This window comes from Elephantulus edwardii, unplaced genomic scaffold, assembly GCF_000299155.1.
Source record: "Elephantulus edwardii isolate Elephantulus edwardi_28Jun2011 unplaced genomic scaffold, EleEdw1.0 scaffold00184, whole genome shotgun sequence".
Lineage (NCBI taxonomy): Eukaryota > Metazoa > Chordata > Mammalia > Macroscelidea > Macroscelididae > Elephantulus > Elephantulus edwardii.
Window position 1 is genome coordinate 3,789,962 of NW_006399934.1, and position 17,556 is coordinate 3,807,517.

Genomic DNA, 17,556 nt, shown 5'->3' on the forward strand with positions numbered 1-17,556 from the left:
AAAAATACTCATTTGTTGTTGCATCATTTCCTCTTTCTATCCCCTCCTCTCCCAGTCCTCTTTGCAATGTACCCTTCATTCTGGACTGTTGTCTTACATATTATGCCTAATCATATATTCCTTTTAAACAGTTCTTTCCTCCATCTGTTTCAATGCAGTGTTCATTGTCTAACCACTCTTTTCCTATTCTCCACCCAACCCCCATATCAGTCCTGCTTTATACCAGTGGTGTTATAATATTTGTTCTTTTGTGACTGAGATATTTCACTAAGCATAATGTTCTCCAGCGTCACCCATGTTGTGTGATGTTTTATGAGTTCACTGTTTTTCAGTGCTGTGTAGTATTTCATTGTGTGAATATACCATATTTTTCTATATATTAATTTTTAGTGGACTTCTCCAACAGGGTAAAAGGGAAAGCCACAGACTGGGGAAAAATATTTGGTAATGAAATATCTGATAAGGAGTTTATCTCTAAAATTTGTAGAATACTCCATCACCTCAACAAGAAAAAGGTAAACAACCCAGTCACAAAATGGGCACAGGATATGAATAGACACTTAACCAAAGAAGACATTTAGATAGAAAACAAATACATGAAGAGGTGTTCAAAATCCCTAGCTATCAGAGAAATGCAAATTAAAACAACTATGAGATATCATCTCACCCCAGCAACAATAGCAAAGTTCAACACAGCAGCAAACAACAAATGCTGGTGAGGTTGAGGAAAGATAGTAACCCTTATTCACTTACTGCTGGTGGGAGTGTAAAATGCTGCAACCACTATAGAAGGCAGTTTGGTGCTTTCTCAAAAAGTTGGAAATAGAAATACCATTTGTGCCCGTAGTTCCACTACCGGGAATACACACCCTAAAGAAACCAGAACTGCCATCCAAACAGATGTATGCACACTCATATAATATGCTGCATTATTCACAATAGCAAAGAGCCGGAATAGCAGAAGACTCTTAAGGACATGTATTGACACAGTAATGACTGCAGTAATGGGCTTGAGCAATGGGGAGATTGTGAGGATTTTTGCAGGAAAGGGCAAGGTTTTGGCCTATTCATAGGATTACTATGAACTTTAATGGACTTGAAGGCATCTAATAACAATATTGGCAAGAAGCCACACTGCAATGCTGAACACATGCAGTTAAAGGCCACCAGCTGCTCCACGGGAGAAGGACGGACAGTCTCCTCCTGTGCTATTAGCTGCCTCTGAAAACCCACTGAGGGTCAGCTGTGGGTGATTCCGACTCTGCAGTACACAACTACAACAATGACAATAATAATAGTACTTAAGAGAATGATCTTAATGCATTCCATTTCATTTTTTATAACTTCCATTTTCCTAGACTCTTACTTCCTACATTCTACATTCCAATTATTAATGGGTTTTTGCATCTCATTCTCCTCATTTTGAGTACTGCCACATCAATAAATGAAGATTCTTCACTGAATGAAGACTTTACTCCATCCATATCATTAAGGTAGGGGGCTCTGGTGGTGTAATGGTAAAGAACTCTGTTGCCAACCCAAGGGCTCATAGTTCAAATCCACTACATGCTCTATGGGAGAAAGGTGATAAAATTCATCCTGTATGATTTACTATCTTGGTTCTAACTATACAGCACATAAAAACAACATGCCATTAACTTGGAATTTAGTTTGAGGAGACAAGTTTTCCCAAGTCATATTTTGAGTGTATTCCAACCTGTTGTTTTTAAGTGCTGTCAAGTTGCCTGTGACTCATAGCGGCCTTATGAACAGTAGTTCTGAACACTGCTCTATCCAGAGCCAATCTCATTGTCTCCGACACACTTGCTCATCACCCCAATTACTGTGTCAATCCATCTTATCCAGGGTCTTCCTCTCTTGTGTTGTCCCTCCACCCTCCCAAGTATGATATCCTCCAAGAGCAGGTCCCTCCTGGCAAAATGCCCAAAGTATGCAAGATGGTGTTTCAAAATCCTTGCCACTAATGAGCAAACCGGTTTTACCCTCTCCAGGACAGATCTATTCTCTTGAAAGTCTGTATGTTCAATACTCTTCTCCAGCACCACAATTCAAAGGCATCAATTCTTCTGTAATCCTTAATCATTGTCCAACTCTCTGATGCACAACAATTGCAAAGACCATGGTGTCTGGATCAAGTGCACCTTAGTCTCCAGACTGAGATTATCCAACCTGAAGGGCTCATACTCTGACATTATATTAGACAATGTTCTGCAGTTATTACGAAGGTTCTCAGGGTCCCATTATTTGAAATGTAGATGGCAAGTCCTGCTTCCTAGTCTGTCTTAGTCTGGACGCTCCACTGAAACCTGTCTACCATGGCTGATCCTGCTGACATTTGGAATATTGGTGTCATAGCTTCCAGCATCACAACAACATAAAAGCCACCAAAGTACAGCAAACTGACAGATGAGTGGGGTCACCTAGGAATATTTTCAATCTCTGAGCCTTAGTTTTCTCCGAAATGTTGGGACAATGCTCCTTTATCTGTGGTAGTTTTAGATTGGTGAAATGACTTGTGAGATCACATGGCATCTGGTAGGACTCTGTGTACATTTATATCTTTATGTTAAAAGTTGTGGTATATTCACACAATGGAATACTAAACTGCATTGGAAAAACAAGGAACTCATGCAATATTATTCAAAATGGGTGACCCTGGAGGACATTATGCTGAGTAAAATAACTCAGTCACCAAAGGACAAATACTGCATGGTGCCACTGTTGTAGAAAGTGACTGACATCAGGGTTGGGGTAAGACTGAGAAAAACTACATAGATTATGTATACTGAACTGAAACAGATGAGGGAGAGAACAGTTAAAAAGTGATATATAATAGCATATTATAATTATCACAGGAATCCCGAATTAAGGTTGCATAGTGGAGTGAATTGGGGGCGGGTGGTGGTGGTGGTGGTGGTGGTGGTGGTGGGGGGTGGGGTGTTGGGCGCAGAAGGGGGGTGGGAGGGGAGGGGATTGTGCACCAACGAAGAAGTTTATCTTTTGCTTTTCAAAGAGAGGAGCTAACTGGGGGGAGGGGGATAAAGAAAAAAGTACAACAATGAATGAATGAAAATCCAAAATCTTTGTAAATGTTCATTAAAACTAATAAAATAAAATTTTTAAAAAGTTGTTTGGATAATGAGAGTTCTGTTTATTTTGTTAAACAATTGTCTTGGGAATGGGTGTAAAGGTCTTAAACAAGTTGTAATAGCAAAGGAGAGAGTGCAAGTCAGGTCTGTGGATATGAAGACCAGGATTTTTCCTGTGAAAGCCTTGTTGTTGTTGTTAAGTGCCGTCGAGTTGCAGGTGACTCATAGCGACCCTATGAAGGACAGTCCTCAACGCTTGGGTGTCTCTCATCCTCTCTCCAGGTTCATAGGGTTTCTGGAGGCAAGCTATTATGGAAGTAGATGCCACTCCTCCTTCCAAGCTTGTTTTAATCAGGGAGCTCCATCCCACTCTCTGTCCACACTGGGTAACCAGCCATTAATGCATTTGACACTTCAGTGTCACAGTGTTCAGCCTCACAGCACCCACAAGTGACCGCTGTACAACAACTTGTACACCAGGGCTATACGACCTAGAGGAATGTCTGAACAAAAACAATGAAAGACAGGCCTGAGGGCTGCGGATTAAAAGTCACTTACCTTCTGCCAGACCCCCAGTTCATCTGGCATGTCTGCTCTGCCGACCCCCACATGGGGCCCAAAGAACACCAAAATTTCCCTGAGCCCTGTGAAAGCCTTATAATCCCTAAATTGTCTCTTCTCTCATATATAATGAAAGCATTTGCCCCTCAAAGGAGGCCTTGAGCCCTGTACTAATAACAGATACACCAGAATGTGCTTGTCTGCTCTACACCGTTTTCGTCCCTGGTTTTCCCAGGACAGGACAAAAATGAGTAAGCATAGCTGGCTTCCTTCTGGGTGTTACTTCAACCCCCACAAGGGATTAAGGTGACTGTATTAGACAAAAGAGTGGCTTAGAATCGAAAGGGAAGGGTTTGGTTTTGAAATTTCTGTTTGCACATCTTCGTCCCAGTTGCACCATCTTTTCACACACCTGACTGTGGCAGTTTGAACCAGAAGATTTGGGGCCTTTCAGTCTCAGATATCTGTTGAGGGGTGGGGGTAGGGAGAGGAGACACACTGGGTTCTCTCCTTTTTTTCTTCACATATTATCTGTTTTATTGAGATATTAATCTTATCACACATGGTCCAAGAATACACAAATAGTAAATGAAGAATAATCAGCTACATTCAAACATCAAAGCCAACGGTCTCACACTTTCCTGTGATCTCGTCAATATCAAACCACATTCATACCTCTGTGGCCACCAAACTATTCAGCAGAGCTTCCTTAACTGTGCGCTGTTTGAAGTGATGAGTTTGAGCATTACTATTTTTTTCAGCCTCTGTATAACTGTAGGGATCTCAGCAGGGGTTGGAGGCACCACCTCCACCTTGGCATAGTGCCAAAATGTGTCAACTCGAGGTTTTGAGTAAGTCACAAAAGCTCGACACGCTGACAGCGACACGCTGACAGCTCGCTCACCATTTACCATTGCTGGAGCCTTGTCCACCAGGTGATGGACAAATTGGCCATGGTTCTAGGACCTCAAGCCCAACGCCCCTAAGAGCCAGCTGAAATCTCCCCTCCTTCTGCTGGAACTTTTGAAGTAAGGGCACAGATGCTGTGTAGAGGAAGAACTCCACTTTTAAAAATCCTTCGTTGTGGAAATCTGCCTGAGAAAATGAATTGGTAGCAAGTTCTCCTGCCAGGGTGACTACTCGGAGCCTTGCAGCATGTTCAACCTCCACCCCAGATGGTGAGACCTGCTAGCAACAGTTCAAAAGTAAATGAAGCAAATGTCTTCTGTGAGCAGTAATGTGATCTACTAACTAACCCAAGGAAAGACATTGGAAGGCATATTGAAAGCAATTCCAGACCAGGCATCCATTCATCTACCCATTAAGGCTGAAGTTCATAGTAAGTAATGCATGCAAATGTTACAATTGCTTTTGTAACAAAAATTGTAAATGGTCAATTGAGAAGATTTATTAAGAAAATGGTGTTGGACATTGTACCAGACTTTGTCTACATCCTCATGTACACATAGCAAAGTGCTATCCTTGCCATCTGTGCACTGGAAGGGGTTAGCATCCAGCCTGGACCCACCCCAAGGCCCCACAGAGCCGAGGCCTCTTTCATTTCCCCAATACATCTGCCGGTAACTGTCAATTCCGCAATTCTGAGTTTCCTTGTTACTCAATGTTTCTACCGAACTTCTCTTTTTTATTGCACATTTTTAAATAAACAGGGAACAAAAATAGTTTTCAGAACAGTGGAAGCATAGCCTTATAATTTCTTAGGTTAATGTCAGGTGTTTCCCTCCTAAATATCTAATGTTTTTCATTGAAGCTCCTGTTTTCACACACTTTCCCTCAGTTAACATACTTGGTTACATTTTTTCCTAGTGGCTAATCTTTTTTTGGGGGGGGGAGTGGTGGGGGTTGGGGTGGCGATGGTAGAGGTGGTCTTTCATTGGTAGGATTCTCACCTTCCATTCAGAAAAATGAGTAGGATTCTCTGTGAAAGGTCTCCAGCCATCTCCCAAGTGGCCTCCTGACAAACGAGGCTGGTGTGAGAAGCTCTATAGCAGAAGCAGAGCCTCCAGGCTGAGGCTTACTAAGAAGAAATACCTGATGATGTACTTCCCTAAGTGAACTATAAGGATCACAACAGTCTGTTCGGTAACCAGTCGTGGCAACAGCACAAGTCCGGAGTCAGATGATTCTGAAGGTGATATTTTGAACTTGAAGTTGCGGTAAGACTTCGGAGATGATGTGATGGGGTGAGGGTAGCCGTGACTCTGGGGTAACTGGACAGCTATGTACACGTTATTCACTCTGTGAACAGCTCTTTGGTGGCTGGGGGGACTTCCAAAGAAAAACTCTGGGGTGGGGTGGTAGAGTGGGGGAATCCTTTTCTAGAATAAATATAGAAGTGAGGCAGCATTGAAATAGTTTGCTTGGAACCTGGTATTTAAGTCAGAAACCCAAACCCAAACCACAGCCATGGAGTGGATTCTGATTCTTAATTACTCTACCAACACATGGGTTTCCCAATTGCTGACTTTATCATTAGTTGTTGTTGGGTTCTGACTGTTGAGTCAGAACCCACTCATACATAGCTGACCCTCCAGCGGGTTTTCAGAGACTGTTAATAGCACAGGAGGAGATTGTCCATCTTTCTCCTGTAGAGCAACATGTGAACCCATGTCTCCAGGATTGTAGTTCAGCTTTGGAGCACTCCTTTTGCACACTAGCTTTTCAAGAGGGGGAGGAGCTTATGGTTTATTGTTGATCCACTTATCACCTCCCCCCTCCCACTTTGATCCCCAGTCCTCCCTCTCACTCCTGGTTTAGCAAAATTACCACAACTTCTGCTTATTTCGAGACTCAGGCTGAGATATCTTGTTAGTCTCAACGGTCTTCTTGCATTTCTTTATCAAATGTTATTTGCATTCAATGGGGAGGAAGAAGCTCAGGCTCTGAAACATCTGTGTTGCTATCTGGACGTATGCCTGGCTGCTGGAGGACTTTGGGATATCGGATACGGTGGAGTTTCCTGCTTTTCTGGGTTTTCATCTGTACCAGAAAGGAATTCCCTCTGGGCTTTGGACATTTAGAGTGCAGTGTTGACTTTCGATTTTGTATTCCTGGTCTTTACAGTTTCAATTCCTAAAAAGGATCTTTGCACAGTTGCTGTCACCAGCAGGTCTGAGAACAGCACATCTCTCTCAGCAGCTGGGCTGTGTGAGCCTTGTGTGCATCATCATGAAGCCAGGAACTGTTGCTTCGATTTTAACAGATGACAGGATGGTGTACATCTTTCAAGTGCTGGTGTTGCTGAGTTTGCAGCTGGAGGCTCGAACCCCGTGAGTGTGCCCCTCCCTTTTAGGTGGCAGCAGGGCAGAATCTGGGAGGAGACGAGAGAGGGTCTCTAAATTGGAATCCTGAAGCACAGGATTTTCCATCATCTTGATGGGAGCCGTTACTGTCCCCTGCTCATCACGGGGCAATCTCAAAGAGGGAAAGGACACAAAGTGCAGGCAGAAAGAACACTGACAGCTCTCTTGTGAATGAGGTTGGGAGTGCTAGTTCCTACATTCATCTCTCCTGTCCTCTCCTGTCCGCTCTGCTCTGCTGTTGAGCTGTCCAATCTGACTGGCACAGGAGGAGATTGCCCCTCCTTCTCCAGGGGAGCATCTGGTGAACAGCATGTCTTTGGGATTACAGTGCAGTTTCTTGCCACTAAGCTACCAGAGCTCACTTTCTTCCTGCTTATAAGAGAGGCACTTTCTTGGTCCTTCAGAACCACTGAGGAAAGAAGGTCCCTGGGTGATGTAAATGTTTGCTTGCTTTGCTAACCAAAAAGGCTATGTCTCCAGGCAGCCCTTTGAATCCATCAGTGGCTCCACAGGAGGAAGACAGGCAGTCTTTGAAAATTCAAGGGCGTTTTCAACTTGAAGAAGTGGATACTTCCTACTTGAAGGCAGTGGATACTAACCCACTTAGGCAGGCACCTTGGAGTTGAACCAGCTTGGTACCACTGCTGAAGAAAAGCTTGGTAACATGGTTTTGTAAAGATTAGACAGAAACTCAAACATGCTGCTTGCTGCTCGGTGGGTTTCTGCTTTTGGGGAATCGACTGCCCATCTTTCACCACTAAGGTGTCTGGGTTTGGGTTGTTGTTGTTGTTGTGTGCCATAGAGTTGCTTGCGGTTCATAACTACCCTATGTATAATAGCTCTGAAATTTGCTCTATCCTGTGCCAACATTACTGTCTCTGACACACCTACCCTCATTACCTCAATCACTCAATCAATCCATCTCATTGATCGTCTTCCTCTCTTTCTCTGTTCCTCCACCCTTCCCAGCATGATGTCCCTTTCCAAAGACTGGTCCCTCCTTTCAACATGTTCAAAATATGTCAGACAAAGCCTTGCCTCCAAGGAGCAGCCTGTTGTTATCCTCTCTAGGACAAACCTGTTTTTTTTCTAGCAGTCAATGGTAAATTCATAACTCTTCTCCAGCACCACAGCTCAAAGGCATAAATTCTCCTTCCATCTTCCCTTATCATTGTCCTTCTCTCTGATGCATAGTAAGCAATTGTGAAGACTGTGGTCTGGATCAGGCACACCTTAGTCTCCAGACTGATGTTATTGCTTGTCAGTACTCTGGAGAGGTTCCTGACAGTCAACTTTCCCTATGCAATTCATCTTTTTTATTTTCTGGCTGCTGGTCCAAGAGCGTTAATTGTGGAGCCAAGCAAACTAAAGCTGTTAACAATCTCTATCACTTCACCATCTATCACGATGCTGCCAGTGGTAAGAATCTTTGTTTTCTTGATGTTGAGCTTCCTTGACCTTCTGCAGCAAGTGCTTCAGGTCCTTAGCAGTTGAATTCTCTGCCACCATTGAAAATTCTGTAGAGGGAGAAGTTCTATTCTGAAATATATGACATCTCCAGGAATCAGAATCTTTCAGGACAACACACTTGGTTTGGTTTTTGTGCATTAGCTGGCTTATTTTTTCCAGAAAGAGATTGGTTGAATATTTAGAAGGGTTAAGCCTTGGATAGATGCTAAGTATATGGGACTGACGGTTTCCAAGATTTTAAAAACATGAATTTTTACCATTTATATTTCCAAAGGCATGCAGTCCTAATCAACCAGCTGTGGAGAAGGAAGGGCAACCTTCTCTTGTGATTTACGACCTCTGAAAACTCGCTGGAGGGTTAGCTATTGGTGGGTTCCAACTCAAAGCCACACAACAACAACTATTACTTTATATGTAAAGTGTATACATGTTTAACTGTACTAATATCTATCTTAAAAGACACTTAAAATAGAAATATAAACAAGATAAAGAGAAAAATTATAAACAATGACCCTTATTTATTACAAATAGAGTATTTTGGCTTTCCAAAATTATTAATTTTAGCATATCCAGGTGAAAGCCATGTGACTGAATAAGCATGATGATTTTGGTTTTTTCCTTAACTGTGTTTTTCATCTGAGTGAATGTTAACAAATCGTATTAGTTTTTTATTCACTCACTCATTTTATTTTTATAACATTAGTGACAAAGGATGACATCAGTGCGAAGACTAGGTGTGCCTGATCCAGGCCATGTTCTTTTCAATCACTTGCTATGCATCCGAGAGCTAGACAATAAGTAAGAGTGACAGAAGAAGAATTGAAACCTTTGAGTTGTGTTGGATGAGAGCGCTGAATAGCCTATGGATGGCCAAAATAACAAACAGATATGTCTGAGGAAAAGTGCAGCCACAGTGCTCCTTGAAGGCAAGGATGGTGAAGTTTCATTTCACACACTTTGGAAATGTTGCTAGCAGAGGCTATTCCTTGGAAAAGGAGATCATGTTTAGAAAGGTGGAGGGTAGGCAAAGGTCCCCAACAAGGTGGATTTTTTACATTGTGACTAATGCAATGAGTCTAGTGTCTCAGAGATGATGAGGATGGCACAGGACAGAAAATTATTAAGGTCTATGAGCTTCAGGTCTCATAGGGTTACCATGAGTCATACTTGACTTGATGGCAACTATTAACAACAACAACAACAATAACAAGAACAATTAGTTAATTAATGGATTAATGTCATTAATTCATTACAGCAAAGTTTGATTACACATTGTAATATATTATTATTATTTTGAAAATTATGCTCTAATAGTGTGCTTTAGCCATGTGATGATTCAGTTATAAGCTGAGTTCATTCTGGTCATCCTTGGTTTTAATGATAGAGTGGAAAGAGATCAATCATACACTTAACACATGGGAAACTCCCGCATTCCAGTGGAAGAAATGAATCACTGATGGACTCATAAAATCTGACTTGTTTAGGCAAATTTCACCAAATTAGAAAAGGTCCTTCCTCCTCTTCTTTCTTTTATTCTAAGTAAGTGAGAAATCACAAGCCTCACTGTCATTTCACCCAGGTGGTTTAGAAGCTGGTGGAGCCCGAAGTTGCAGAGAGATAGATGATTGGTTGGTTTTGATTTCTAAAGTAAAGATTCCCCCTCTGCTTACCCTGATTAAAAATGAGACAAACTTCTACATTCATATTTTGCCACAGGAGAGTTTTGTAGGATTTTCCCTGAGAAGTACATATGTCACATCACACATGGAGTTATTTTTGGGTTGGGTTTTTTTTTTATCTCTTGGTGAGCAGGAAGGATGGGCTCCAATTAAACCTTTGTTACTACCAAACTTTGGTTCTTTCTCTTCTAATACAGAATGTTAAGAATGAAAACTTAATAATATGGGTGGTACTTGATATAACTGAATTCTACACCTGAAAAATGTTGACCTGGCACATGGTGTGATATATACTCTTTCATATACAAGAACAATAATTACGATTTTAAAAGCATAGGTCACATGGCAAGTGCTCCATCACAATGATAATAATTTTTGGAAATAAAATTTGGGTGTTTTTTTTTTAGAGGGTGAAACCAGGTTTCTCAGTGGAGGCTAGGATTTTGAAGCTCCATCTCACATACTTTTGGTACTTCATCAGGAGAGACTGGTCCTTGGAGAAGGACATCATGCTTGGAAGGGTGGGCAGACAATGAAGGAGAGGGAGACCCCAAAGGAGATGCATTGATACAGTGACTGGGGCAATGGCGGTTGGTGTGTTGGAATTAGTGTGACTGGCTCAGGACAGGGAAAGGTTCAGAGCTGCTGATCTGTCGGGTCGCTATGGGTTGCAGGCGACTCGACAGCACATAACAACAAGAACAACAAACCAAAGTTGATCTTGTGAGGGAGTTAAATGGAAGGATAGTGTGAGAATGGCCCTATTGATACATTTCTTACAAATGACTGGACAGGACCAAGTTGTCCAACACTATGAAGAATGGAGAACTAAGAGGAGCATATCATAACATCTTCCTTGTGCTTTTGGGCTTGTTTTTGGTTGTTTTCTCTTTCCTCAACTATACCAGAGAAGCCGACATGTCTGACCATTTAGCAATCTTCCTTTCAAGCCATAACTGTTCTAGGCTTTGGCAGAGATGGCCTCTGGGATGTACATCTTAGGAAGGACTAGACTTAGCTCAGCAGAGGCTTATCTGTAGGACCCAGAGCTGGGTGTGAACAGGGTCAGATTGCATTAAGAGGAACTTGTTTTTCAAAGAGCAGTGGAGTGGGTGTATGTAGGTGGGGAAGCTGTACTACCGCTGCTTCCAAGGGCCTGTGTTAGAAGATGTAAAATAGGAATGCAAAGAGAAGGACAAGGAGACTTGTTAACAAAGAGAAAAAAATGGAAACATCATCAACATACACGGCAAGGTTTTAATAACCAGCCCATATTCAAAACTAGGGAGTTCTGGTGGCCTACAGGTGAGAGAAGCTGCACTGCAATTCCAGAAGCACGTGATTTGACTAGCCACTGCACAGGACAAGGAAGAATAATCTCCTCCCATGTGATTTCTTGTCTCTGAAAACCTGCTGGAGGGTCAGCTACGAGTTAGTTCTGACTTCACAGCATCTAACAACAGCAGCAGCAACAACAACAACAACATATCCAGAACTATAAATCATTTTGAGAAGGAAAACACCTTACTAAAAGCATATAGATAATATGAAAAAGTAATTTACAGGATGTGAATTCAGTTGAAAAATAAACTCACAAAATTATTTTAACTTTTCTTATTACAAAAAGAAAGAACACTAGTGGAGTAGTGAGTAGCATGGTACTAAGTAAATGGTTCAAACCCACAAGTTACTCTGCAAGAGAAAGATAGGCTGTTTCCTGTTAAGAGTTACAGCCTCAGAAAACCCAACGGAAAGTCACTATGAGTCAGACTTGACTTGGTAGTTCTGAGGGAAGATGTATTAAAAAAAGGCAATATGACTTATCCTGTTGATGTGGGTGCAAATGATCATTTTTTGAGAGCCATTTGGTAACACATATTCATATTAAAATGTTATAACCTTTGAGTCATCATTTCCACTTAGAGTGGGAATTTAGAGAAACAGTCCCTTCTTATGTGCAAAAAATAAGTACAAGAATATCTATTAAGGTCTTATGTATACTAGTGAATATTGGACTAATGCTATAATTATTAAATAAGCAACTCTGTGTTATGGGGTAGAACTTTACCATAGGGTTTCCTTGGCTTTAGTTGACAGAGTTGTTATGAGTGGAGTCAACTGGACAGAAGTGGGTTTAATTTTTATTTTTGATCTTTACAGAGGCAGATTTCCAGGTCTTTTGTCTGAGCACCACTGAGTAGGTTTAAACTGCCAACCAGCCAAGTGCAAAATATTCATGCCACACAGGGACCTGAGATCATTATTTGTGGAAGGTACTGTTACAGACAAAGATGAAAACAAGCTTGTTTTTTTCATTAAACTTATAAATTATTGTTAAATCTATAACAGGAAATAACCAACTATGTGATACTCACTGATCATGGATGTCCATAAGTCTGGGTTAGTCTCCTATGAGACAAAATATTCCTGAGAAAACATTTCAGCAGAGACCTGAAAGGACAAGAACAAAGACAGATAGTTTGGACAAGAGTATTCAGATGAAGATCTGAAAAGGATCAAAGTTCAGGGGTGGAAAGGAAAGGACATGTTTGAGGAGCAGAACAAGGCAGAGTGGAAGGGACAAGGAGATCTGCAGACTGTCTGTCCATCTGTCCGAATGCTCTCTGCACTTCTTACTTGTTCATCTCATGGAATCACTAGGAGGTTTTTTCCTAAGTCTTAGGTAGGCCCTAGGCCTTCTTGCTCAATGACTTTGTCCTAGAGATAAAGACGTTGATGTCCACAGATGGGAATGGTTTCCCCAGAAAACAGGGTTGTGGTGCGACTGGACCTTCAAGTGCATTTTCCACAGTGAAATCAAGGGTGATTTGAGGAAAGAAGACAAAGAAACCAAGAGGGAGAGTGAGATATTTTTCAGGGGTTAATACCTGAGGGAAGAGTCCGACATCCAGATTCCTACAGCTCAAAGGAGGCCATGAGAAAACTCCTAAATTCCTCTACTATCCCAGGCAAGATGCTTCTTTAAGCCCTGTTCAACAATTTCTTGTTGGTGCTCTTTCTTATTGAGGCATTACTTTCTTGTTTCTCTGAATTATTTCAGTATATTCTCTGTTGTTGTTGTGTACTGTCGAGTAGCTGACTCTCTGGCAGGTTTTCAGAGACTTGTGATCTGTGTGGGAAGAGATTGCCCATCCTTCTCCCATGGAACAGCTGGTGGATTTAAACATGTCCCTTTGGGATTGCACTGCAGCTTCTTGCCACTAGGCCACCAGTGCTCTATATACGCTGTTAGGGATTTGAATTCACTTGTGGAAAAGCTAGTATACAATAGATGTTCCACAATACTGTCTTCTCATTGTTTCATGAAGTATTCCCTATCTCCTCTTTTACACACACACACACACACACACACACACACACACCCCTTACACTCGTTCTCTCACATTAGATATTGAGTCTTCATTTAACTAGTATTATTTGCTTGCCCTCACTCCTTTTTTCTTTGGATCCCCCTTTAGGATCTCATTCTCTACAGTATTTCTACACGGCTGTATCAAAGCCAAGCCCAGGAGTGCCTGCATTTACGGCATCTGGCTTTGTGGATGACCAACTCTTCATCTACTATGACAGTGTAGACATGAAGGCAAAGCCTTTTGCTCCCTGGTTGACTGAGGATTCAGATTACTTTGATGATGAGACCACAATCTTCAAAAATAGAATGAAGATTTTCCACTTAAATTTGAGAAATGTGCAGCAATACTACAACCAAACCTTTGGAAACAGGCTAAACAAAGAGAATTCCCAAAAGCCAGAAGGTAAGTGATGGTAAGCAAACACTGGGAAGCAGTTCACCCATCACCATGCTCCAGCACACTTGGGTGGGTGACCCTCTGGGTAAGCATTTCCCATAGGGTCAGTTTGGAGGCAGAGAATGTTTGTACCATTGGAACTAAGTGTAGACCCCTCTCTACTGCAAAGCTACAAGGAAAGAGTGAGGGGGAGCCAACTAATTTGTGTAGAGTGCAGATATCACCTAAGGGGAAATGAGAGCTTCGGTAGGGTAGGATGAGGGCTCTGGGACCAGTGACGAGGTAGCCCTGATGTGTTTGTTCCCTGATGTTACTGACCCTGTTTGGTTCTGCATGGGGTGGACAGGTCACACCCTCCAGTTCACCTATGGCTGTGAGCTCCTGAGTGATGGCAGGACCATGGGGCACTGGCAATATGGCTATGATGGTGATGACTATCTGAGCTTGAACATGGACCATCTGCAGTACACAGCCATCACATTTATCGCCCAGTACACCAAGCACAAGTGGGAGTCCAATGGGAACTCTGCACAGCGAGACAAGATTTATTTGGAGAATGAATGCATCAGGTGGCTTAAGAGGTACCTGGAATGTGGACGAGAGAGCCTGACTCGAACTGGTAATGACCTCTCACTCTTCATCCATCCATTCCTCTCTCAATCCCTAGCCGGCTCCCTTCTGTCTCTGGAGGGTGGGGAACCACTGTCCCAGAGTTAATCCAGGCCAGGGATGCAGGCTATCTATTCTAGGATGGCTCGGACCAACATGTTAAAGATGACTTCTCTACAAGCAAGAGATGTGGATTTGGAGCACTTCCCATGTTGAGTTTCCTACTCAGCGCTAGTGGCTGAGAGCTATTGAACTTGTTTCTCAGCACTTGGAGGGTTCTCACACTTTTAGTAATTTTCCCTAAATCCCTGAGTGATTCAAAAGGTTATAAAGTGTTCTATGACTAACGAGTTGGCTGCTTGAACCCACCCAATGATGCTATGAAAGAAAGGACTATCCATCTGCTTTCTTAGTGGTCATTGCCAAGAAAACTCTGCGGGACAGGTCTATTCTTTTTTTTTATTATTAATTTATTTTGTTTCTTTTTCATTTCAATGAACATCTACAGAGATTTTGGAATTCCATTCATTCATTGTTGCACCCTTCTCCCCGCACAAACCCCCCCCCCCCCCCCCCCATTTGCTCCTCTCCTTGAAAAACAAAAGAAAAACTCCCTCATTGGTACACAATCCCCCCCGTACCTCCCCAAACCCCACCCCCTACCCCCAAATATAATCCACTCTGCAACCCTCATTGCATACTCCTACGGGACAGGTCTATTCTGTAGCACCTCCTGGCCAGGAGGTTGCCATGAGTCCGGCTGAAGACACTGGTACTGAGTTTGGATTTGGTTGGCTATAAAGACTGTGAAGCAGTGTGTGATGGCAGCATCTAACTTCCACTACTGACTGCAATGGAGAAAAGTCTCCAACACAATATCAACACAAAACCAATTCTTATGAGGTCAGATGTATCCCTATGCTCCCGCATCCACTTCTAGCAATTCTAACACCAACTGTCCCTCCAAGGGCTCTTAATTATCTATTACTAGGTCTGCTAATCTATTACAATGGCCACACAAAACTCACAGACAACGCTCGTGATTGTGGAGTTTATTAGGTAAGTTAATAGACTGCAGTTCAGGTTGGAAACAGGATACAATTCTTCAGTCAAGATCACTTGCAGGCCCTCTGATCTTCAGCTTCTTTGGGCTCTGCCTCATAGCTTTGGGTATTATATAGCTCTTTTTAGTTCTGCTATAATTAGCATCTATTCCTCCACAAGCAAGCCTATGCAAAAGACCATCGGCTCTGGTACTTGGGGTGACAGTTCTACTTCAGCTCTGTCTCATGTTGGACTCTCGTCATCTTTGCTGCTTCTGTTGCTGATGCTCTAGTATTCTGGGTCTCTCTACAGCTCTGAAATCTCTGGCCCAAAACAACACACTGCACTCTCTGCTTCTTCTGTCTTAATAGTAGCAAAAGGCCTGCTTTCTGTCACTGAACCTGCTCAGTTTAAACTTGGTAGAATGGCAAACCTCCCTTCTAGTAGTCTATGACCCTTTGAAAGGTGCTCTTTTCCTTATTGACATGATTAGCAAGCTGTCAGTTTCCTCAGTAGGGTCATAAACACTTCATATTTGTAGAGTACTATACTCGATGGCATTTAACAACAACCACCACCTCCAGCAATGTGGTGAAAGCCATATGTTGGGAAAACCAAACTGAACAATCAAATTGGCCCTTTCCCATTAGAGAAAGAACAGCACTGGTTACCTAGAAACATTTATTTGGGGAAATTGACGAACAGCTTGATAAATGGGAAGAGATGTGTGGAGACTCCCTTCCTCTGGAGAGTATGATTGCACTCAAGGATCTCTTCCAGGATCTCTTTTCTAAGATTAGGCTGAGTTCCCTGTAGACCCTGCCTAGAGGTGTTCTCTGCCTACAAAGGCTGGCAGCCGTTCCCTTCGTCAGCCCACTAGGAGTTCATAGCATCCTGGTCTTTGAAGTAGATGCTACTCAACAAGCCTTCTCCTAAACCTTCACTGCTTTCTCCACTACAGAGCCTCCAAGCACACATGTGACTCATCACCCCAGCCCTGATGGGGAGGTCATGTTGAGGTGCTGGGCCCTGAGCTTCTACCCCGCGGAGATTACCCTGACTTGGCAGCAGGATGGAAATAACCAGACCCAGGACATGGAGCTTGTGGACACCAGGCCTGCAGGGGATGGGACCTACCAGAAGTGGGCAACTGTGATAGTGCCCTCTGGAGAGGAGCAGAAATACACGTGTCATGTGCAGCATGAGGGGTTACCTGAGCCTCGCATCCTGAGATGGGGTAAGGAGTAGAAATTAGACTAGGGCAGTACATCATAGGGAAATAGAGAAGCCCTTCTGGGAACCCCAGCAGGGTCAGCTCACTCCTAGGTTAGGGTCACTCACTTTTCCTTTCCTTCCCTTCTCAGAGTCACCTTCTCAGCCCACTGTCCCCACTGAAGTATCATTTGCTGCCTACATTATCGGAGGGGTTACATTTTTAAGTCTTTTAATGGTTGGATGTTCCATTGTGTACCTGAAGTATAACTATTCAGGTAGAAAAGGTGGGTTCTCAGTTTTTAATTTTGACACTAGGGTATCTCGGCCCAACTCCTGCCCCTGTTACTTCTGGAGCCAATTTGGAAACTCTTTTTGGCAAGTAAACTCTGTTGGCCAGCCAAAAGACTCTTGGCTTCAGATAAGCTGGGAGGCTGGAGACCTATTGGACTCCTAGTGGCCCCTACACCACAGGGAAGAGATGTCCTCGTGGTTGTGGACTCTAGGATCTTGAACTAAATTAATGTGAGCTCTAGGAAGTACCAAAGTGCTTGGGAAGTGGGTGTCTTAGAAAGAAATCCCTGAGTTCTGTTTTAAGTTCATAAATTTCTTCTAGGCAGTTAAGAGGAAGAAATAAGATTCCCAAACTCAGTTGGCAAATCTGAAGTGAGTGTGTAATGTATGCTTGTATGTGTATGTGTGTGGGTTTGTAAATGTAATTTGTATATACATGTATATATAAGCATATTTGGTTGCATGTGTGAGTCTTTGGGAATCG

General features: G+C 42.7%; 1 protein-coding gene and 1 pseudogene across 1 annotated transcript; one reads left to right on the plus strand and one right to left on the minus strand.

Moving 5' to 3' along the window:
• Positions 1 to 4,280: 4,280 nt before the first annotated feature.
• Positions 4,281 to 11,063, minus strand: LOC102874644 (annotated as a pseudogene).
• Positions 11,064 to 12,379: 1,316 nt separating this feature from the next.
• Positions 12,380 to 17,297, plus strand: LOC102875049 (HLA class I histocompatibility antigen, B-40 alpha chain-like). The gene is made up of 6 exons (XM_006896282.1): positions 12,380 to 12,416; positions 13,623 to 13,919; positions 14,260 to 14,532; positions 16,528 to 16,803; positions 16,931 to 17,065; positions 17,179 to 17,297. The coding sequence occupies exons 1-6, from the start codon at positions 12,380 to 12,382 to the stop codon at positions 17,295 to 17,297; spliced, it is 1,137 nt and encodes a 378-aa protein (XP_006896344.1).
• The last annotated feature ends 259 nt before the right edge of the window (positions 17,298 to 17,556 follow it).